Raw genomic sequence first — 25,660 nt, 5'->3', positions numbered from 1 at the left:
TTGCAGTTTCTGTCATTAAAAAGATAAAATTTGAAATATCTGTTTTCAAAATCTAAAATAAATTTCAATTGATTTTCGTTTTCCCGAGAAAAATGAAATCAAAGGAAATTATTCGAATAACAGTTAAACCAAACCAGAAATAAAAAATTTAGTGTTAATTTTCAAAGTAAAATCAAGTTGTATTGACAATTGAAACATCTTTCAAATACCAATAAATTTGGATTAATTAGCCCTGCAAACTCATTTAACAGAATTTTAAGTCAACCGCCCCACGCATGTGAATATATATAAAATTGTCTTCTGTATAATCAATTTCTCGTTTAATTACAAAAAACGATTATCAAATTATATTTTGATGATATTAAGGTTAAGTCTATTATTTTTATTAGACCAGTTTTTCTTTTAGAAATTTTTTGGTAATTTATTAAACACCAAAACCATTGGAGAATATTTTTATTGCAAAAAAATTATCCTAAGTTTCTAAACAAAATCCCCTCCCTGTTCCCCAGCACCGTAATATTTCACTCCGCCGTTTATTAGACGTGCCGTGAAAAATCGGGCAGAAAACGTGCCGGCTCGAAACAATAACAAAAAGTGAATTATTTTTAGCAGCAGCGGCAGGAAATTACTTTGGAAGTCACTTGGCAGCCGAGTTTGTTTTTATTGTTGCGCTACCCTCTGCTGCAGGTCCCTCTTTTTCCATGTATGTCGTTCAGACTGCATATATTATTATTTAAAAGTTTGCGACGAGTGTCAAGCAAGAAAGTTGCACAGGAAAGAAAAATAATCCAAAGTTTTTCGGAGAGTGAGTGTGAATTTTCACTTGTTACTGTCGCTGCCTGCTGATGATGTCGGCCGAACACGCACACTCGAAATTTATTCCACGGCGCTGATTTCTCTCTCGGGCTCATTTTCCCTCTACTACTTTTGTTTATTGATTCCCATTCTCTCTTTCTCTTTCAGCCGTCGAATATATATTTATGTATATAAATGTGTTTTCATCGACGACTGCTTTCATTATTTTTTATCTTCTTGTGTTGCAGGCACCGACTTGAATGTCTTCCCCTTCGTGCAATATGTATCACGTGAGTATCAATTTTCAATCTTAATCGATCGCGTCTCGCTAATGGAAGATTATTTTGAATGCCTCAAGATTTCATTAATGGCTTCAGCTACTTTTCAAAAGACTTGTGTTTTGGTATTACCCAGTCTTGCCTTTAGTTTTAATTTTTAAAGTTGTTTGTCAATTTTTTTTTTATTATAATAATAAAAATTCTTTTGGCTCTGTAAAATTTTCATAATCTACTATTACTCATTATTATTTATTTTTTATTAATTAATTATTAATTTAAATAATATTATTATTAATTTTTAAATCATTTAAAGCAGTATAAATTCTTCAATGGCACCTAAAGAAATATCTGCATTTACATTAGATTTAATATTTGTTTACGTCATATAATGACCATTCTTGTCAAAACAGGATAGGAGGTTGTTCATACTGTCCGATGGTTAGCTATTTTATTGTATTCTGGCCGATTCCATATTCAATGATAATATTATTGAAAGTAAAATGACATAAATATACATATTATATGCACTAAATATTAATATTTATATTACGTTAAATGAGATCATGCAGAAAAAAATTTACTGAGGATTACATATATGCTTGGCGACTGGCTATAGACTGTTATGAATCATGAATAAAGATTAATTCAGGGTTTTTGTTAGGAATGCATTAAAATAAACTATTTTTTCAGCAAGTTGATGATAATCTATATTTTTTAACGTTTGAATTTGTAATGAAATTGAAATATTAAGATTCACAAAACTTTTCATTTATTTCTTGTAAAATTTAGTTTAAAAGACTAATTTTGTTTTTAATTTGATGGCATTTTGAGCTATGATGGTATAAAAAACCATGACTATTCATCGATGGATATAATTTCCAAGTAAATAATATAAACAATTAAATTTCAAAGCTCTAGAAATGGAAAATATAAATGGAAAGGAATGGGAAAATATGCGATCACTTTTTCACTTAATTCTTTGTCATAGATAATTACAAAAAAATGGACAAATTTAGCCCAGATATGCATATTATTAATTGAAATTGAGCTGCAAGTAATTTCTTAAATCACGCTTTTGATGAAAAATTAGCCCATTTTTTTCACCTTGCGCCTTTTTCATTTGCAAAATAACTATTTTCTTTCAAATTTCCACGTAAAATCACATATTTCCATGAAATAAAAAATCAATAATTATTGTTTCAAAGCCTAGATGTAGCTCTAGGATCACATAGATTTCAGTCTAGTAAGTCCGAGTCAGTCACGCTGGTGGGCTGCAGGTCACAACCTGAGGCACAGTGCTCGCGGCCCATTTGGCTTTAATTACAAGTTAATCGCCCGGGTGATTAATAACCCCCTTCATTTTTATAATGTGCTTCCCGTGCACGGGCATTTTAACATTAAACACGGCATGTCGGTGTGCCGAGCATTACAATAAATCTAGCCGGGGAGCCGAGTGTGTGGCACGGCTCGGAGCCTCCGCTTTGCTCTCACATCACATCATGTGTGTGTTTTGTGTATACGCGGATGGTCATTATGGGACACTTTGCGGTGCGAAAGTAGACTGAAATATGATTCTCGCATGAAATGCACGGCCAGACACGGAATTCCCCTGTAGAGAGACAAATGCATTTATTTGTTTTGTGGACATTCCTCGGAAAGCCGGCCACATTAATTTAATCGAAATGACCTCGTGAACACGCGCTGGTTTTAACCAACTACCGCGCGCTTTTTGTCACAGATAATCAACGCACACACAAGCAGATTCGTGAGGCGGATTAGATTTGAAAAATTACTCCACAAGCAGAACCTCTAATGATAAAACGAGCATAATAGTAAGAGCATTGTGTAGTACAAAGTTCGGTTGGAAAATTTACCAGAAAAATTAAAGCTTTTCAATTTTACCAAAGTTTTTTATTTAACTGTTTATTTTAGCTATTGTTAATAAAATAACTTTAACCTTATGAAAGGGCTTGCTGGTATGGTAAATTTTAATGAATCCTCATTATTTTTATTTAGTACCACAATTTGTCAGCAATGTGGAATTTTCTTCTGACAGTTTATGCATTCAACTTATGAAAGAAAATAATAATTAGAATAATTCACATGGTACTTATAGTCGCAATTTGATCTTATTTTTTCATTAAATTCAAATATTTCAAATTGTATATTAACATAATATATTAATTTCAATTAAGCCACAGGCTCTTGTTATTAATAACATATTTTATGTTTTCCATGTTCACAGTAGTTCTGCCAATTCGTGATTATTATTATAATCTTGTTTTATTGAACTTTAACTGTTTGATTTCATTATTGTGGCGTATAACGTAAAGCAATTCAAACAATTGAAATTAAATTTTTTTTATTATGTAAAAATATAGCATTTTCCTAAAATACCGTCATATTATATTAAATATAGCTCTTACTTTTTATAATTGTTTAAATTTTAAATATATTTATAATTTTTAGCGTTTCAAGAACATCTTTTTTCATAACGTGTCATGTCACCACAGAGATAATGCTAGAAACAATCTCGCAAGTCTTAATTAAATTTTTCCTCTAATTAAAAAAAAAAACAGCTTTAAAACTCCCAGAAAATTTAAAAGTTTCATTTTTTTTTATTCTTGACAACTGAAAGAATGAACTGACAAAAATAAAACCGAAATTTCCTTGCTAAATTCCACTTCTTTTGACTTCTTTTTGGTAAGGAATACGTTTTGCTGTAAGAAACAAAATACGCAACAGGATACTCGTCTCCGTTTCGCCATTCTCTTTAAAAATATATCTCGGAGCTGAATTTGGGAGCGGCAAAAAACGGGAAAAAGGGCTGTCTCATGTCCTTTGTCGCATCTCTCCATCAAAATTTAATCAAAGCCCGGCGGTAATTGCGCGCACCGCACAAAATAAAAGACAGGGCCCCATCGCCGCCGGGCTGCAAGCTTTTTTGGCGTATTATATTCTTTGCTTGCAACCCTTGACCAGGCATGTTTGGCTCGGGGCTCGGCCGTCGTCCGTCCGGCGCGCAAGGGCCATTCATATGCATTCATGCAATTCCACCGGCATTGTTGCTAAAACAAGCAACGGTAATTGCAGCCGGATGCCTTTTCTTTTGTGCCTTTTGCAAAACGCTGTCTCTGTGTCTCTCTCCCTCTCATGATGTCATTTACGAGGCAACCAACCCTTTCAGCAGCATGTGATCCAGTCGCACACGCCTTTTTAGCCAGGCCTCGTGACACGCTTTGCTCTCTCTCTCTGACTGAATTATTTCATTAACTAGAGCAGCTTTTTGCCAGCAACTTTTAAAACGCTTCAAACTTTCATTTTGCCGGCTGCGACTGTTAGTTAGTTGGACTCTTTCACGCTCTCTCTAATTCAGACTGCGATTTAAAGAGCAGTTGATGAACTAACTCCCGAAAAGTGCTTGAAAAAGTTCCACCTCTTTTGATGTATACAAGAAGTGTAGAAAAATGAGCATTCCACTTACATCAATCAATATCATTAATTTAGTTTGCTCCAGTAAGTAAAAAAGAAAAGAAAAAATCAGAACATTCCGTCTGATTTTAATCTCACACAGCTCAATGAACAAGAAAATGCATACATTTCATGGTTTCTTTGGAAAGGTTTACTTCGATTTATTTTAATAACTATTGTTGTTTATATAACAAAATTGCTGCAAAAACTATACTCGGAGAGAAAAAACGTTTAGGTTTAACTGAAGGGAAACAGTGAATTTTAGAAGAAAAAAAACAGCACAACCTTATTAAGCATTGTTAAGCATAGATTTTGCTAAACGTCCAAAAACGTCCTCGTCCACCGCAGGGAGCCTTTATCTAATAAAATAAATTATCAATTACAAAATAAAGTAGTTACATTCGGATTAACAGTAACTAAATTTAAACCTAGATAATATACTTTTATTAAAAAAATATTATATTGTTTACATTTTACTACCTTTCAAGAGATCCAGAGAAGCTGATCCAGTTTTTATTATGCAGCATGGTTTTGGCAAACAAAATTTTACATTTATCAACGAAATTGAACTGTATTCGACACCGTTTAATTAAATCTGCATTGGAAAATTATTGGATCGCTCTCATTATTATGGCACAACACAGAAATTCCATCTGCATGCCGATTGCGAGCGAATAAAATATCAGATTTATAATGCTTACCAAAATAGCGCCTGCCCCTTTGCTTTGTTGTGCGCAGTATCGCGCGTGGTTTAAAATGTTCGTAAATTTATGAATCTGATATACCTTTTTCGTCTCTTTTGTTCCTAGTGGGCGAATATAGAATAGAGTTTCACTAATGGAACACAATATGCGTCCTCTCCGAACAACAAAAATAGCTTTTAACGACGCCTCGGTTTTATTCAAATCGTTCGTTTTGCTCTTTTTGGCTGAGCTGCAAAATCTGTTTCTGAAAAGGGTCGGGTAGAATATTTTGTACTAATAATTGTAAAATTTATAGCAACATTACATCAATGTAAAATAGACATGAATAGAACGGTGACATAAATATTGACTCATTAATTTTCCAAATTACATTTTTTATTATGCAATTAAATAAGACAACTGACTACTTATATTAAAAAAAAAAATTGCATCTACGCTATTTGTCAACACATTTTTTTTTTTTTTTTATCAAATATTCATATAAAAAAATAATTAGAAATTTAATAAATTTATATAATATCGTGAAAAAGAGATTGTATTTTTTAATTGAATATGAATAAATAAATTTATTCAATGAAAATAATTTTTTGTTAAAAAATGCAAACTTTACTACAAATGGTTTGAAGTTATTCTCCATTTTGTCAATTCAAAACATTTCCTAATCTCATTTGAATTAAAATCACGAGGCCGATCCATTCAAAATTGTGGCATCAGACGCAAATTGAATTTCATCCCCTTCGTCTTTTCCAAGGGTGCTGATTAGCTCGAGATTATTGGTCATTGATAAGCGTCAATCTCCCGCCCTTCTTCCGCTTGAAAGGAAAGAAAGCGAGCGATCTCGTCTTCCTCGCCGCACTTTACCAGGAATAAAAAAAAGTCGCGACGAGTAGTGAAAAGGCAGAGGCGGCAAGAAACACAAAAATATATACAATCGACGCTTCTTCCATTCCCGACTCTCTCCACCCCGATCGCGACGGAAAAGATTTTTCCTTCTATTCGCGCCCACGTGCTAAATCCGTCCCCGGTTAAAAAAAAAACGAAAGAGATAGTCTGGCGCTCAAATTACACTCCCTGCACACTAAAATGGCCAAACACTGTAATATTATATTGGAATAATCGATCAATTGAACCTGTTGTCGCAGAGATAAAGACTGCAAAGAGCAAAATGGCAACAATGGCTGCGGCATGGCTGGGTCACTTCTTTGTGCGTCTCCCTTGTCACGTCGCTCATCGCCTCGGCACAAAAAAGCCGTGCTGACCTCACAATATGTACAACTCGACGATGAGTTTCATATCAACACTCACACAAAAGTCTTTCCTGCGTTCCTCTTGTAACAACTTTACAAGGGAAGTACGAAATATTCAAAACTAATTATTAAGGTGCACAAATGAAATTTTTTTTGTTTTTTATTTTACATTATTTTAGTAGCAATTAAAACTTACTTAAACAGAAAAGGTCTGAATGATTTAATATAGTAAAACTAATTAAAAAATAATGATGATTTAAAAATTTTGAATTATGTAATTAAATAATTTTTAATTGAATATTTTTTTAATTTGAGTACTTAAATTTGAAATTCGAATCCTTCAATAATATTAAAAAGATTATTTAATACGTAAATTAGAAAAAATTAGAAAAAAAGTGATTATTGACCGAAAAATTTGAGAAAAAATCCATAAAATTCTAAATAAAAAACGAGAATTTTTCACAAAAATGTCCAACACTACAATATTGTTTTAAACGAATTTAAATTTTAACTTTTGTTCGTTTACGTTTAGATATGAAAGTGAAACACTGCCCGGGCCAAATTATGAGTGTTGTTTATTTTCCGTGTCCGTTTTCGCTCTCTGCGGCTCACGCTGATGAAAGGAAGAGCGAGGCGCGCACACACAAAACATACACCGGCGTTTTTGATATTATCAAAAAAGGGGCCACCGCCGACGAGCGCTGCTGGGAATGACAAAAACGGCGAAAAATGCGGGCAAGACGGGCGCGTTCTTTTTGTCGTGTGGGTGTTGTTATGATTCCATATATCCTGCGAAGAGCGGCCGTCCATGCGAAATAATTACGCAAATTGCTTTACTGCATCACCGAGTCGTGGCCGTTTGTGCGCGGCGGCGCCGGCAAATAACAAAAAGCGTGTTTATTTAATTGCTAGAGAGAGAGCGAGGCATTCCGAGAGGCACATCAAAGAAGTGGCGCGCACCCATTTGCGAAATTGTTCTCTTGCTTATTCGCACCGGCAATAAAAAGCGATTTGCCCGGGGTTTTTGGAACGTGTTTACAAATATATGGTGGGGGTGAAAAGTCATTCCTCATGTTCACTGGCCGGCAGAAAAAGTCAAAACTATGTGATAACAACGCACTGACTTTTTTGTTTATCCTTTTCAATGGATCACTAATTAATTAATTTATATTGCGAACGCAGGACGTAGTGATTAATAACTCGGTTAATAAATTTACAATTCTTTTGATTACTCCGTAAACGGAAATCAAAATTCGTTACACCGTCTCCATAGTTTTAGTTTTACAATATAATTTTATTAAATGATTACGATTCATCAGCCTTTTTACAAGATAATTTTTTTTTTAAATTGCTTACAATTAAAGCAGCATGAAAGGAATAATTTTTAAAAGAAAATTTCTTCTTTTAAAAATTTGCATTTGCAAATAAAATTCAATTTAGGGTTTAATTGAAATGCTGAATTCAAAAGTAGATTACACAATAAAATCAATATAATTGCTTTTTATAATTAATTATAAAAATAAAAAAATAAAAAAATGTTTGCAACATTATTTATATACCTTAAAAGTTTTTAAAGCTTGAGCTTTATACAAAATCAAAAGTACAAACTTTAAAGTAGTAAGATATTTTTATTGCAATAAATGAGCATTTTTAAATATTTCTCTCCTTCAAATAACCTATATTTTAATTTTATAGTCTACATATTAATTAAATCAATAAATAAAACGCTATTCAAGGATATTAGATTTATCTAGGACCTCAAAAGCCCTCTAAAAGAATTACTTTGCAAGTACAGGGCGAACGTGTCCAATCGGTCGAAATTCTTTCCTCAACGGGATTATTAATTGATGGCTCTCGGGCGCACTCGAGTCGAACCAATAATCTGGAAAGGCCCTCGGGAGAGAGGAAGCGTATTGTTGCTATGGAGCCACTTAACATCTTGCTGCTTTCTCCCTCCAAGGAGGATGCATAAATATGCAAACTGCACTGCATGTTATGGCTTTCCAGTCTCAATATTGCAACATTTTTATAGGTCGTGCACTTAATGCACTTCTTGTAATGGAGTAGAGCAAAAAAGGCGGAACTTGATTGCTTGCACAGCAACGACTCTTGTGCTCCAAGAGAGAGACGCTTTTTGCAGCAAAAAATAAAGTAAATTGAAGGAAGCGCGACGGCATTTGCTGAGAGCAATGCGAGCCAGGAATCGCTTGATGAAACATTCAATCAGCCTGACTGCATCGCCTCAATTGAATTTGAATTGTTGTTGTAGTGATACTCGATGATATATTGTTGCGCTCGGTTGCAACAGGACGGAATGGAAATGGTGATTCAATATTTCCTATTCCTCTATAACAATGCAGGTTAAGAAACTAAAATTTCTTTTCTGTGTAGAGAGGGATTATCTTTGACAATATTGTCAAAGATCAAACCTTAAATTTGGAGCATTATAGAGATTGAGATTTGTCTGATCATAAATTATAAGTTTTTTTTTTATTTCCCTTGTATCATAATAAATATTTAAGTAATTAAAACAAATTGTTAGTAAAATGTTAGTGAAATATTGATTACATAGGCCAAATATAAATAATATTATAATATAGATTTTTTATATCAAATATTAAAATAAAATTTTTGCTTTTCTTTAATTAAATGTTTTAGATAAAATATGATTTTATACATTTAAACAGCTTTTACGCCTTTTGTCCAAAAACTTCACAAATATTCTGAATAATTGCATACAAATTTATTAAATAAAATAATTTTTATTAATTGACCATAAGCAGTAATCAATATGTTGAAATTTAACTAGAAATAGAAGTATGAAATTTTGGAGGACTCATGGAGGACTCTAAATTTGTAACATAATTTATCATGTCTTTTGCATAATTTTCAGTAGAACTCTACAGATGCAACATTTTTCTAAAAGGGAAAGATTTTTAAATGAAAAATTAAAGGAAACACACAAAGAAAAAAAAAACAAGAAATTCAGGTTGTAAAAAAATAATCTTTCACTTAGAATTGTTCAAAAACTAAAACAACTTTCAAGTTTAAAAATTTTTATTTGGAAGAGTTCAATTTTAAACATTTTTGATTATTTAGTATTAAATTGTTGTATATTTGTCCAAATTGTTACATCACTTTGTTTACGTTTGAAAATAAAGGAATTGTTGGACAAAACGTCACCACCAACAGCAAGAATTTTGCTAAAAGTTCTGAGATCAAAAAGACATCAACCGCCGCAGAAAGCCTTGGTTGCCTAGATTTTTGTTCTTATCTTATACTTTGGGAAATTTTGGTGGTTCATGCCATTTATATACAGTCGTACACACAGTAATATTCAAAATAGTGCTGAAAGTAAGCAAAATATGATGAAAATAATACATTTTTACATTAATTGGAACGTAAATATTGCGTTGCATTTAAAAATTTCAGATTGCGTATTATAATTTTTTCTGTAAATGATAAGATTAGTTTTTGAAGAAAACAATATTTTTTTGCAGACCCTGTGCACATCACCGTGCGGCCTCGCAATCAGCAGGTGAAAGCGGGTGGCGTCGCCTCATTGCTATGCAGAGCGGAGGGCGATCCGGCGCCGCAGGTCATGTGGCGGAAAAACAACAAGCGGCTGGTCGGGCCCCTGCCGGCCAGGTACCAGGTCATCGAGTTCCCGCCGCCAGGCGGAGGAGCCCTCCTCAGAATCGAGCCCGTCCGCGCCGGCAGGGACGAGGCCACCTACGAGTGCGTCGCCATGAACGACGTCGGCGACGCCGTCACCGCCGAAGCTGTCCTCTCCGTCTACGAATGTGAGTACAAAAATCTTTTTTTTTCTTCAAGCTTCTTCAGAACTAAACCCGAAAACCGTCGTCTCAACAATAGCGTGGCCAAAATATGCATAAAGCTTTAAAATGCTGGAACGCCGTTTTGGTTAAAAGCAGATTTCATAATTTTAAGAGCGAAGGACGAAAATGTGATTTGAAAACTGAAATAAATAAATCTTGGAAGCTAATTAATGAACAAAATGAATCCAATCTGAAGCTGTTGTTAATTGAAAATTCGGAATCCAGTGAAAAAATATTTTAAAGGTAATAATGATTCTTAAACACGGGTTGATTCATACATATTTTATTATTATTATTTAATTCAGATATTTCAAATGAATTAAATAATTTTTGTATCAAACATAGTCTTTGGAAGTCGGAAATGTTATTTCAATGGATATCTGAGAAATTGCAAATTTAAAGAAATTCAAAAATATTTTGTCATAATTAAAAGTTATATGTAGCAAATTTGGTGGCAATTAAGCAAAATCTCATTCAGTAGCAGGCATATTTTTTATGTAAATAAGAACAGCACAATTGAATTACTTGAATTTTAATGAAAATTAGTATTTGAAAGCATTTGAAAATGAAGTTGCTGGGCAGAGGAACAGTGACCCCGTACGAATGGTAGTCGTCAAGTGTTCCGGTTATAGCACTAGGAATGGAAGACATTGGTAATCACAAAAATAGCCCGTTTTTGCTTTTAGTGCCGAGTGCTCCGTGTTTTTCTAATAATGGTAAGAGGAGGAGCGCGCGCGAGTGATTAGAGAAAAGTGGACCCGAAGCTGCTCTCTTTCCTCTCGCAGCAGTGCAGGTAACTTGAGGAAATTATTCCCGGCGGAGCAGGTGGGTGTTTGCTGCTGGCTTCCATATTCCGGCACCATCATAGTCTGGGGATTTTACGAGTATTTTGCTCAACGCGCGCGCCGAATGAGAAGAGCTCGACTTGCGAGAGAGAAGAAGGCGTCGGAAAAAGATCCGAGAGAACAAAAAGCGAAAGATTGCAGGAAACTCTCGAGACACTTGGCCTTGAACTTTTGCTCCTTTGATGGCAAAAAATACTGAAAAATTGAAAAACCTACCTGACCTTTTGATTTTTATATATTTCCATTCTTACAATTTAAATCTTTTGTTGAAATCATTTCTGGATCTTAAGAACTGACAATTGTGAAAATTTTAATCATTTTTAATTTCAATTATTGAAGATTTTCAATCAATCTATTGCAAATATAAGAATTACTCAATCGGTGGGCCTTTTCAATTAAAACAATAAAAATAATTGGAAAAAATAGCTTTGAAGCTGCCTTGAACGAGACATGAAATTACGTTTGCCTAACAAAGGCCTTGAATTAGACACGCTCTCTGTTTACTTCTCGCCTCTCTGTCGGTTGCTTTTGTCGAGGGTGGAGGAAGGGTTATTTATTCCAACGTTTCAGCTTTAATTTGAAGCTGCCGCTGCCCTTAATCCACCTGCTGAAGAATTTTTAATTAAAGTATCAAATTGTTATGCAGCGCGAATTGAAACTTTGCTCTTTGGCTGAAGCTCCACCTCCTCCTTAATCGAAATAATTACACGCCTGCTTACTTTGATGCTAATGTTGCTCGCTAGCTTTCAACTCCATCAGTTATTTACACTTGAGACCGTCGACATTTTAAGTCTTACCTTATTTTGATTATTTGCAATTCCATCGATAAACTATAACAATTTCAAGCTCCATATCAATCTCAGGCTTGGTGCAGTTTCTATATTAAAGTTTAGATTATAACGTTAGGATAAATGTTTTTTTTCCATTTATGTTGATTGAAGTTTATATTATCTCTATAGACAGACATGAAGGAAACACTGCTTAAGTCTATTTTAAAAAGTTAGTACTTATGATATTAATTACTGCGAAAAAGATATTATTTTTTACTGACTAAATACACAAACGTTATAAAATGCAGTCAAAGTATATTGAGATATTAAGTTAATCTTATTCAAAATAAATAAATATATTTAATTACTTAAATACTTAAAACGTATTTAAATAAATAACAAAAATATTTTAAGAAAATTGAATTTAATAACGTTAATAATTGTTATTTATTTTTATTTTAATATTTAAAGAACTTATTATGTTTATTCAAAAGTTTGTAGCAAAAACCTTTAGACAATGTGCAATTCCGAGCATTATTACAAAGGGTAACTACCAGAATCAAGTTTGCGCAAATAAATTACAGCGGGGTAATTTAAGCGTGGCGGCGAAACAACTTAAGTGACACAGCAAAGCAGCAGACAGACTTCTTCCTCTCCGCCCAAAGTTTGCTCGGCTGCGTTTCACGGCTGAAGTGTGCGAGCGCGGCAAAGTTTAGTTTCGGTCCGGCCCAACCCTCGAGCGGGTGGGCGAGCGCCTCATTGTTTTTAATTAGGGTCGGTACAGTTCACGTGTGGTCAGAGACTTATGCAACCGGGCGAACGTCCGCGGCTCGCTTGATTGTCTGCCGACGCAGCTTTACAGCTAATAAACAAAGTTATTCCGCTTCATTAACCGAAAATTCCGGAATTATATCAGACGAGAAAACAAAGAAGGCAAAAAAAGAGGAATATGTTCGTGGGTGGTTTTTTTTTTTTTTTTTTTTGCAAGAAATATATAGTGACGCCGTGTTTATGGCGCGCATAACACAAACTCGGCGCAGCACCACACTTTTTGATGATGAGTAGGTTTATATACATACTAAAGAGAGAGCTGCTGGATGAAAAAAGGCCAACTTGAGTAGTTTGATTCCCGTCTGACCCATAAAACAAAGAAAGGTTTCCTGAAGCTTGCGTGTAATGTGCTGCGAGAAAGATGCTCCCCTTCGCCGCCACTCTCTTTTTCTCTCTCTCACCCGCCCGCGAAAAGCTTTTTACGTTAATGCGTCTTTTAGTATAATAAAGCAGATGAGTCGCTTTTTTCTATCACGTGTATTATTTTTGCACACCATAATAAAAATAAAAAACCTAGATTTGCGCTGCAACTGCTTCCCCTGCCGGTGCATTAAAACTCTTCCGGGATTTACGAGCTTGCATCCATAATTTAATTCTCGGCGGAGGAAAAAGAAAACGAGCTGCGCAGATCGAGAGAGAGCGAACTCTTTTTTTTGCATTCCGTAATGAGAAACAAATAACGAGAACTTTTCCGTTACCCACAAAGGCTTCCATATAAAGAGTCCTCGTGTCCAAATTGCATTAAAATTTCTTGCCTTTGATGTTTATCCACATTTTTTTTGCTTTCGAAAAAAAAACGCTATCAAATTGAAGCTCCTGAGAACTGTGATTTTTTTTTTTTTTTTTTTTTTGAAACGCAGACATGAATCTAGAAATTTTTCAGTAGAGTCAGGGGACAAATATAGGTTGTGTAAGGTGAAATCTGGTGAAATCTTTTAAATATTAACTAAATTTTATGCACTCGAGGAATAAATTTAATTTTTTATATCAAATTGCCGACTGGATAAAAGGTGAATAAATTTAATGTTATGGTGAAAATTAGGTTATTTACTGAATCAGTCAGAATTGATGATTTTTAATCTAACAGGTACTTTTAAATTTCAAAGAAGTTGTTAATTTTGGTTTTATTAGTACATTTTATACTAACAATTGCGATTGAACATATAGTCAAATTTATTGTTCCCAGAATCCATACAAAAGATATATTTGGAAGTAGCTAAATTATCAAACACGTTTTCAGAGCCAGGCCTAATTTTGCGCTCACAGACAAGTGACGACCCTTAATGAATAATAAATTAGGCGCTTAGCTGAACTTGAATGGGAACACCTGTGGCAAAAGGCTTGTTTTTGGATCTCAAAGTGCAAAGCTCCCATACTCGTAAATGCACAACCGCGAAAATGGAGAAATCACTCTCGCAAGATATGAGATTTTTGCGCAACACAATGCGATTTACATTTTGCTGGTGGACGATATAAAATACCGCCATCGGGAGATTTGCATTCATGACAAATTGATAAACATAAAATATTTTGATTTATTGACAAACCAAACTTGACGTCAAAGAGCCGCGAGCATCATTTACATTTTGACATATCATGGTTTTTTAAATACATATCAGCATAATTTGTTATTAGTCCACAATGGCATGCATAATAATTTGGAATCTGTCTGGCAAAATTAAAAGTTTTGAAGTAAAAACAAAATTTTTTGTCATACACTAAATTTGAAATTAAGTCAAAAGAATTGATGTATTTTTTTTTTTAAATATAAAAGTAGAATTTGAAAAGTGTTTTCTTTTTCTTTTTTACCATCCACAATGGCACCATTAAAGGTCAAAGTTTTAATTCAAAATTTCCCCGTTTGTGTTTTTCAGCAAGAGTCTCATAATATAGAGTATTATTTTTTTAAAGAATTATATAAATGAAATTTACTGCAAATTGTTGAATTTCAATAAAAAAAAAGAAATGCTTTAATCGGAATAAAATACAATTCACAAAGATCAATTTCCGTAACGAAATTATGTATTTCTCTAAAAAAAAACTTATTCACCCGAGTCTAAATCATGTTTTTTTTTCTAAATAATTTCCCGTTTCGGAATCAAATTCATTTCTCCGCTTGACAAAACTTGGGTGCAAACTTTACCCCGCAGCCGGAGAAGCACTCCAATTCCCAGGAAAGAAGGAAAAGCAATGGTAATTCAGTCTAATCTGCGATCAAATCAAGGCCCGCTTTCCTCAGATCAAAATCAACTTGCAGCTCGCAACTCTTTTGGGACTCTGGTGCCCGCCCACGGCCTCCATTCGTCAATTTCCATTAAAGCTCCCCGACCCACAGAGTTCATTTCGTCGTCTTGATTTCACTCTCTGATTTGTTTTACCGAGAACAGATTCTTCCTTAAACAGCTCGAGTCAGTTTAGGATGGTCTCGGAGGAATCATTTGCCTTGCCAGCTTTCACCAACTTGGCCAAAGTTTCATCGTCGAGGATGCTCTCAGCCTTAGCAAACTCTCGAGCTTGCATTTGGGCCGGAATTAAATTTTTATCAGCTCATCACGTTCACATTAGCGAATTATGTATGGTATAATAGTTTTAACTCGATCCACTTTAACTTTGATAATTGAATTTTATATCAAACAATCTGAAACTCTGTAAATTATTTTTTGTTTAATATAATTTACAACAATTGAAATATTAGAAAACTTATATTAATATATTTTTATAAGAATCAAATTTTTACTGTTTGAGCAGAAATAAATTAAATTAATCATTTCAAAATAATTAAAATTAAAATCTTAGTTTTGCTAATTATCAATTAAATTTGAACAAGTTGCAAAGGTAAATCAATTAAGTCAATTTGTCATATAATAAATTTTTGAACGGAAAAAATGCACAAGTCTGCACTCTGCGTCACGCCAAACAGAAACAGATTTTAAGCACCGAATTGAAGCCTCATTATATTTAAAGTCACCATTTTCATTTCCTTTCTCAGTTTCTAGCACTTGTCGCATTAATTTAGTTTTTGAATATTTACCCAAATCATCCCCACCAGAATATATGTGATCAATGCTTGTTTTGTCTCCAATTTTATTTGAACAAATATGTTGATTGGTGAGTGAAAGAGGATGCGTGGATTAATTAATCAGCGGTGCAAATAATTATGTACAGCTCAGATGGAGTGTTTGCTTCTCATTAGGATATTCTGGTTGTGACACACGCGAGTGCCGAATCGATGTTGATCAAAGGCAAGACTGTTATTTAACCCGTGTATAATAAGACAAAACTCTGTAGAAACGCGTCGCGTCCTGAAACGGCGGTAATTGGATCCAAAATTGAAACGCAAATGCGTCCTCGGGGTGACTTTTGCGCGGGAAATAAAACTACGAAAACCACTCGACGCACTTGTTTAGCGTCGCGAGCAAATAAATAAATGTATTCCGCACTTTTTTATACTCGGTTCTTTTATTCCGGTCGTCTTTTATGTGTGTGCATCGATAACTTGGGAGGAATCAATCAACAGAGGGGCACAAAAAGTTTATCGATTTGAGGGTTTTTTTTTTTGTTAAATAAACTGACTGGCAGTACTACTTGTTTAAAGTGGGCCGTGACACAGCAGAAAGTCGTCTCCGGAGATGTTGAACAGTAAAAAAGACAGTGAAACTGGTAAAAATGAAGGTGGCTGATATTGCTCGCGAGAAAACGAAATAAAGTGAACGAGATGCAAACACAGGGTGTGGTGCGAGACGCCCTAATTTTAGTCTCCTTTATGTTCGCACTCGGAAATGTTTCACGTCAAACTGAAAATGAAAAAATTTTCATATCTATACACGAGAATTTTTCTTATTTTTAAAAAAAAAACTAGTTTGAAATTATTGAATAAGAAAAAAAACAGGAACTTTATAAAAAGCAAAATTGTAATTTTTATCTAAATATCTTCAGTTTGAAAACCAGGGGCTCATCAAACATTCGCCTATGTACTTTTTCCACGTGGGAAGAGAGTCCTGGAAATACTAAATTATAGGTTAAAATATTTACATATATGTTATAGGCAATAAAAGTTAATTAAAAATTTAAAACAAAGTAAAATAAATTAAAAGTTAAATTTGGCGCATGCGTTCTTAATCGTTTTAAACCACGGATTTTTTTATATAAATTAAAAAATGGTATAATATAATTTTTCATTAAATGAAATTAATTTTAAGCCAATTAATAATGTAATATTTGAACATATAAAAATCACTTCTAATTTTACGCTTGAACCAAACCCAATAATGAATTCGCGTGTAATTCCGTTGGTGGAATTGAATCTCCGATGGAATTAAAAGTTGGCAAGCACCTGATGATGCGTGCCCGAGAGTAATTCAATAAGAAAGTTTGTAACTGGAGTAATTAATGATGAAAGATGCTCCCCTCATTTGCAGCTGCCGATCAGGGATCAGAACTCATCATCTTCGATTCATTGCGCCCGCCGAGCTCTTTTTGCTCGCGTCTGGCAAACAAAAAAATGATAATCCGGCGTGCGCGGGATTTAATCTCCTTTCTTTGTCTGAAAAAGAAGAGAAACCAAAAACTTGCAAGAAAGTTTTCTTTAAGCCAATATAGAAAAGAAATGAGGCAACTTTCTTTGATGAAAGAGAAGCGGGACTTCATTTTGAGCAAAAATTTATTAATATCGATGGGTGTCTCCGCTTTTTTATTAACATTTCGGCCTTGTTTATCCGGTTTAATTTAATAACATTGGTGCGAGAGACGTGGGCGGATCAGCGGAAAGTTCACTTGAAGCAAGCGGGATAAGGCAGCTGTCAAATCATCTCGCTTCCAGATTAATTGCCATGGATTACCACTCCACTACTTTCATGCAACGCCTGACAACGTAATGTGCGCGCGTGCGGCGGCGGCGAGGCTTAATACCTGCCACGCAAGTAATGAGGAAAAAAATAAAAAATGGACAGGAAATTTATTATTGCTGTCGGAGGAACAGATTTGGGATTAGCGGAGCAGCAGGGACGATTTTTAGATTTTCATTCTATGTACTCTACATTATGTACAGTGGAAATTTGCTAAGGCTAAGCTGCTTTTATTCTTTTTCCCGAGTAAAATTTGCGGTCTCTCGCGGCAAGCAGAAGTGTAGGTCGATGGAGTTGGCCGGATTTTGGCAAAACCTCACTTTTTACGGTTTAGTTTAAGCTACTTTCAGTTTCAGCCACGATTTTTTTTTCATAGCATAGAAAACATTTTACACATAATGCTTTCCAATGAAAATTAAGCAAAGCATTTAAAACTCGGAATGGGAAAATGTGTAACTTTTTTTCTTATTCTTCTGGAAAATATGTTAAAATAATTATTGAAGTCTGTATCTTCTCAAAAAAGTTAAAATTTAAGTTAATCCGGGCAAATACTGATTATTGCTCTACAATATTTAAAAAAAAAAATTAAATTCACCAAAATTTATAATTGTTCTAAAATTTGGAATTATAAAATTACACTGAGACGAAGTAGTTTTCAAATTGCTAGTATTTTATTTTTAAAAACATAGTATAAAGAAAAAATTTACTATATGATGCATACAAAAAATGAAATAAATTGAATATTGAATTAATAGGTTTTTATTAAATAACAATAATTTTTATACAGTAAAATATTTAAGATTTTGATTTTAAGTTTATTTATAAATTTTTTTTCCATTGTTAATAAATTTATCCAATTACATCAAGTGGAAATAATATCGAGTGTTTATTTTTAATACCAATTAAAAAAAAAATCCCTGAAATTTTAGCTGCGGAAAAACATTACACATGAATTCCTCTTCGAAATGTTTCTCGTAATGGCATTGCGATGTTTCGTCTCTCATAACGAAATACCACCAGCGCACTCCGGAGTGATTAGCGAGGCCAAACGGAGTTGAACGCGAAACAAACTAGACGTGTACACAAACCTCAAGTGGCAAACTTGCATTGCAAATAGAAGCAAAAGCGGCTCAGCAGGCGGCGCCTCCGCGAATTTGCATCCGAGAGAGAATAATATGCAAAGCAGCGGCGATAGCTGCAGGGATGCGTTCGTTCGAGAGGACACAAAATGTTTTTATTTCATCTGCTCGTCTCCCACGCCAGGCGCGCTGCATTAAAAGTGTGCGTCGACATTTCCCAGTGGCAAGCGCCGCGTAATACCTCTTCTATATTAAAAGGTATAAACTAACCCCCTCGGCGCCGCGCCGCTCTTTTGTCCGCCGCTCTCTTGGAGGAGCCGCGTCTGCGGGAGGCGCCACCAAAATATATTTCACGCTCAGCTGTCGCGCCATCACGATGATAAATATTTTATGGCCCTGCTGTTTTTAGAGGCTTATCGACACCTGCTATTATTACCTACGCAGGGAGAGAGCCCGTCGCTTTTCATATTACACCCCAGGAGCCAAAAGCACATATCCGAGAAAAATATCTATAGCTCCAAACGCAAAAAATTTAAATTCCAAGTGACTTTGTTTTAGGATCAGGCAAAAACAAAGTATTTTCGGCCAGTTCCATTTATTAGTAGTGCATATATATTATGACGCTTAAATTTTTTTTAAATATTTTGTGTTTAAATTTAAAATTATCTTTTTTTTTTGCTGGCATATCCTTCCTTGATGGTCCACGCGATGATGCAATTAATTATTGTTTTTTTTTCATTTAGAAAGTAGGTTAAAAATTAAACATGTAAGGAGTTGTTATTAAAATAAATATCCTGTATTTTTTTTTTAATTATCTGCTGCGTGCGAGAGACCATGAAAATAAAGAGGGAGAGTTTAGATTTATTTGTGTCTCCTAAGCGGTTGTTAGGCCTTTTTTTAAATTTTACATTTATATTTTATTTATTTTTTTTTTTTTTTAATAAATGAGAGAGTTAATAAAGCCATTGGAAATTCTCATTAAAAATGTCAAAATAATGAATTATGTTTTGTTTTTTGCTTAAAAGGTAAAGAAATAATTATTTTTTTGATGTCACATATTATTTTAATTATTATTTATTCACATTTTGTCATATTAAAAATTTTTGCTTAAAAAGTAAAAAATAATAATAATTATTTATTATTATTTGATGTCACATATTTGAACTATTTTTTTTTACATTTTGTCATATTTAATTTAAGATTCAATCAAATAAAAGTTAAATAGAACAAGTAAAATTTTCTCGCCAGCCTTTTAGAAGCCTTGATTGGAATGGAATGGGAATTCATAATAAATATTTTTTAAACTGTTTTTAATCATTTTGTAACAACAACAACAAGGATGTTTTTTTTCTCTAAATTTTTTAATAAACAAACAAAATTAGAAAATCTTTAATTAATAAACAACAATAATAAAACCGCATAAACCAAAATCTCAAAAGTCAGTTGGTTTGCTGAAAAATGATTGAAAATAATTTCCTCGCGAGTGATGATTAATAATTACCACCTCAGGTAATGGAAATCACTCATGTCTGAAAACCCGGAAAGTGGACGTGCGTCTGTGATGAATCGTAGAATCAAAATTAACAATGATACTTTGTGGGTAACGCGGTCGCACATTTGTAAATACGCCCGAGGCGGCTCGGCGCGCTACCATGAGATATTAGCGGGGCTCGGCGGAGAGAAGATTTGGCAGAAAGCAGGCCACTTGTATGGCGGTGGTCAAACCTCGCCTTTAGTGCACGCATGGATTTCAAATGTGTATTACCGGACGTGCCCGCAATAGCAAATCGAGTGCGCTGCAAAAACGGGGCGCGCCGCGAGCATCCCAAATGTAAACCGCACCACCGCGCCGCCCTTTCTTTGTTTCTCTTTGATATATCTTTTTACCTTTTCATGAACAAAGCGAGGCGAAAACGGCACGGCCAAAATTTATTTTCGCCCCGCGCGCGCCTGAAATTATTTGACCAACACGCGGCTTAACACTTGATCCGCTCGGCCGAGTCTGAATTATATATTAGCACCCTAGGGTTCGTTCGTTCGACCTCTCTGTGCACCGCAGCGTGGATTGACTCCTAATTTTTCTACTTTTAAACTGAGAGATGCGAGTATTATTGATAAAGAAATCAATCTTCAAAATGAATTCTTGCTATTGGAGAAGATTTGAATTAATTTAGGGAAGAAATATCAAGAGGAATAGGTAATTATATTCAAAGTTTTTAGATACCAAGATAAAAATATTAGTATTACAAAACAGATTTAAAAAAAATAAAAAAATAAAAATAAAAAAAGTTGAGCATTTATGTCATTGATCAATTTCTGCCTTTCTCAAAAATTTAATGTCATATTATATCTATCACTTTTCCCCCATTTTTTTTTTGCATTACGATTTGCTTTGAATCTACGCATACCAAATTTAAATCAGATCAATAAAAATAACCAAATTTTATAAAATATCACTAAAAAGATTAGTACTTTTATAAATTAAAACTTTGTTCTTCTAAATTTTCGTTTTTATATCTGCAAAATTTTCAGACTTAACTGGAATTGTCTAAATGTATCATTAAATTCTTGGTTGAAAATAATAAATTAATTTGAAAATTTAATTGTACGTTGCACGTTGTTTTCTTGAACAATTTAAAAGTCAATTACACATTTTGACTGCCAAAATGTTGCCAAACTATTGAATTTTCGTGTCTAGTAAAACTACTTTTGGTTGGACTGACTGATGAAGTTGTTAGTCACATTCCTTTCGAGAACAAACGAATTGATTTAGTGCTGGTCTCGCAATCCCCGGCGGTTTTAACTGCAAACACCTCTGGGTGCTCATCTGCGAACATCCAGAGCGGCTCTCACTTAATGGCCCTAACTAAGTACCCGGCTGACTGGATGCGCCCTCGCTTCTGCAACCCGCTCGGCTGCCACCCTCTTCAGCGTGCTGATCCCCCCGACTGCTAAAACGCGCGACAGCACGCTTTAATTTAATGACTTATGGATGCGCTGCATCACAAAGTGCGCTGCCCAGCTCTGAATATGTGTCCCCTTAATGCAAACACACAAGCAGCTCCTCCTAATGACCGTGAAATATGATTACCCTGGCTGCACAAACACACCTCTCAATTATGCATTGTTGTTCCATTAGTCGCGCCGTCAACTCAAAACTGATCAGGAAAATACAGAAATTAAAACATAATTTTTAAGAAAGAAAAAAATCTAAACTTTTACTGAAAATTCAATTAATAAATTTATGCTACTATTTTATGATAAGTTATAAAAATTATTTAAAATTTGAGAGAACTTTGAATTAATTAAAAGTTTTCAGTTTAGAAATTGGTTTGACATGAGCATTTCAGCAACCTTTGAAGTTTGCATTTCGCACTGAAATCTGTCCCCTGCACTTAAGTTCTTGATGAAATTTCAAATCTGATTTCCAAAGTTTTGGAGAACGATTCGGCCAAGAGAACTTTCTTTATCTCCAGTTTTGGATGATGTTTCTTCCTTTAAATTTGAAACTCTCCAATAAAACCGAATCGACTATTTCCCCAAAACGAGTTGCAACTTCGGGATGTTTCTCGAGGGTTCAATGGCCAGGGGAGATAGGCCGTCTTTCCTTCGAACTGGGTCTCGTTCTTACCCATTTATTCGTTAATGGCAAATGCAATTTTCTTCCACTTGACTTGCGAGTCGCAGCGGGCGCTCGACCCAGGTACTCTTCACCTGCGCACACCCAAGCCGCGCTTGTGATTCATGCAAATTGCAGCTTCGCCGAATAATTAAAATGCCTCTCGCTCGGCGTTGAAAGCAGCGTGAATTCCGCCGAGATGGAGAATTGAGCTGCAAATTGAGTTATTCTTAAAAAGAACTCGCATAAGAGCAGTCCGTGCTTGACGTCGGCTGATTTTTCTATAAAATATCAAACGATCGTCTTACAAGAAAATTTCAAAATAATGTATATATTACTGTTAAAATTGTTACAATTAAATTATGTATCATGGGAACTATAGAATTTAAATGGTTTACACACTCAAAAACACTCAAAAATTTGTATCTGATAATCAAATTTAATCTAATTTTTTAAAGGCTCATAAATATTTTAATAATTTGACATTTCAGTAATTTTATTATAAATAAAAATTAAAAATATAATATCTAAATTTACTTCTTTCATCAGCCATTTTCAAAAAAAGATTATTAATTGACAAGTGGCCGATCAAGACATTTCATAAAATAAAATCATATTTTCTCAATTGTGGAAAATCATAACCTTTTTTTAATAATTTCAGAACCAAATATTTATAGAATACAAAAATTTTTGATGAAGAACATGAAACTTGAGGGGTTAACTCACAATTAATTATGAGCCATGATTTTCCATTTCAATAATTTTATATTTTTTTATTTTTCATTGAATATATTCATCTACAAAAAGCAGTCTTATTTTGAGAGGGAAAAATTTGAATTAATAATAATTATATACTAATATTTATTTGGCACAAAATTCGTGACTTACTGTAATAAAAGGGAATTATTATTTCATTCTAGAATTTTTTCCCTTACATTTTTAGGTGTTTTAGTTCTTCATACTCGTTATTCATTTTACATTGAAATTCTCGGCGTGCTGCGGTTTGCGGGAACACAGATAAAAATGGACCCGGCGAGTTAATGAATTATTCATCGAGCCGAATAATTTGCGTATCGTGTTCTGCGCTCTCTCGTTCCCCTCCGCCGTTAGTAATCAGCACCGAAGAATGGCTGATAATTAGAAATTAAGTTGGGCGACGAGCCAGAGCCGGTGGCGGAAAATCGACTTTTGCTTTTTACTTGTTGGTCGCGACCGGCGCTGATGATCAACGAGCCACTTTCACGAGAAATAACGATGAAAATAAGTTTTGCTGTCGTCGTTCTGCGAGCAGCTCTAATTTGACCTCGTGGAAAACGGCCATCAATTTTACAGCTTCTTCCCTTCCGCTGGCGAACGCCCTAAAAGTCACTGCGTTCTTCTGAAAAAGCCAATTGCAAACGGATATAGATCGGTACGTTTTGAGATGCACGATAAAACCACGTTTTATTGCGAATTGAGTGGTGAAAATTTTAATTTTTTTAATATTATATTTGTTTGTCTTTTAAGTTTGTTCAATATTCAATGTAAAATTATATAAATAATTAATATATTACATTTTTAACAATACTACTATTTCAAGTTATTTAAGATATAATAAATTAAATTATTAATTAATTTTTATTTTTATTCTAATTGAAATTTTTGTATCACAAATTAATAGTTGTAATTTTATTTTATAATATGTTAGTATTTAAAATATTATATAGCACAGTCTCAATTCAGCTAACTCTATGCCTAGAGAAAATTAAAAATTATTAATTTTTGTTCTTGCTCAAATTAATAAGTACACATAATTAATATTATATTCACAGTGAGATCTTAAATAAAATTAAATTCGCACTTCGTTTGACTGTCCATTGAAGCTTTAAATTTGAATACCGAGTAGGGACAAAAATAATTCCAACCGCTGCGTCTTTTCGAAAGACAATTACGCGTCTGCTCTGCATGCAGATAATGTCCGCGTGTGTCTTTAGATGAATGGCCCCGACTGGAGGCCGCGCGCACTGCTTTTTATTCCGTTATCCGCCCATCAATCTATCACGTGCCGCATGAAACAGTCTTGATTGATTACGGGCCGGGCAATTTTTGTTATTGAAAGTGGCGCGCGGCAGCACCTCTCAGCCTTCTTCGCATCTTTCTCTCATTGATTCGCCCCTAATTTGCGGCGTTGGTCGTCCGAGTAGCTCGGCCAGACTGCCTCTCTCATGATCCGGCCTAATTAATAAACAAATTTAATCATCCCTGTTTACAATGCCGGATCACGTGTGCGAGCAACAAGACCAACCAACAAGCTCAAAGGCCGCTCATGATCAACGATATGCTGCAATAACAATAATTACACGGACCCAAGTAATAAATAATACCTAGTCCATGAAACAACAATTTCCACCTGCATAATTCATAGACCGCCTCTCGAATCTCTCGTAATACGCCAACTATATAGAAAATGAACAATCCCCCCAGGGAAAATGTAGCGAGTGAATATTTCAGGCGAGCGTTGCATAATTTTGTAGCAAACAATGCGGTATTTGAAGTCCGGCGGCTGTAATGTTGAGGCCTAAAACATTATTATAATTCAATGAAATTTTTCATTCAAGCTCAAAATTAAAGATGAATTGTTAATTTTTTTCCAGAAAAGTATGATATCTTCAATTATTTCTTTTTTTTTAATGTTTATTCTAAAATTATTAGTCAAAATTTTCACTGAACTATGAGTTGGCTGGTAATTTTTTAGCAACAAATGTATTTCCATTTAATTTTACGTTGAACCAAATTTTCACTATAATTACACAGGATTATCTTGTTGAGAAAGATTTCAGTAGAAAAAAATTAATTAATTTATTTATTTTTTAACTTATAACAATTTTAGTACAAAAAAAAATGTTAAATTCGTTAAAAATTCTATGTATATTAAAATGATAAAATATATTTGATTACCTTACATTAAAAAATAATTTTGGTATGCAATAAAAAACCTGCATCATTGTTTGAATTTCAAGTGACAAAAATTTTACTGGAGATATATGGAAAAAAATATTTAGAAATCCTAAAATGATCATGATCGCTTTTTTCATTTGCAGTGTAAATTCCTGTCCTAATTGACGTGAATTAGGCTCAATCCAAATCACGAAACGATCCATCAATCACGATTTGAACACGGAATCGCGCTTTCGGGTGTCAACACTGGTGATAAGCGCGACGACGGTTGACATCGGCCGCGTGGTATCCGGTGAGCTGTTCAAATTATTTTGATTGCAATATGAGAGAGAGAAGCAAACACGGTAATTCAGCGCACCGCAATCAGGTTTGTCTGCGGTGAATACGTATGTTTGGAACAA

General features: G+C 34.2%; 1 protein-coding gene across 3 annotated transcripts in view; it reads left to right on the top strand.

The window, feature by feature from the left end:
• LOC132200422 (tyrosine-protein phosphatase Lar-like) overlaps positions 1 to 25,660 on the top strand; it is a 165,591-nt gene that overhangs the window by 69,428 nt on the left and 70,503 nt on the right. For all 3 annotated transcript variants that reach the window (XM_059625870.1, XM_059625869.1, XM_059625868.1), the window contains exons 2-3: positions 1,044 to 1,085; positions 9,996 to 10,298. In XM_059625870.1, coding sequence (XP_059481853.1) covers positions 1,044 to 1,085; positions 9,996 to 10,298 — 345 coding nt within the window. The remainder of the gene's footprint in view (positions 1 to 1,043; positions 1,086 to 9,995; positions 10,299 to 25,660) is intronic.

Source organism: Neocloeon triangulifer, unplaced genomic scaffold, assembly GCF_031216515.1.
Source record: "Neocloeon triangulifer isolate White Clay Creek 2 clone unplaced genomic scaffold, ASM3121651v1 ptg000014l, whole genome shotgun sequence".
Taxonomy (NCBI): Eukaryota; Metazoa; Arthropoda; class Insecta; order Ephemeroptera; family Baetidae; genus Neocloeon; species Neocloeon triangulifer.
Note: the sequence above shows the minus strand (reverse complement) of the source record. Positions and strands in the feature narration are given on the sequence as shown.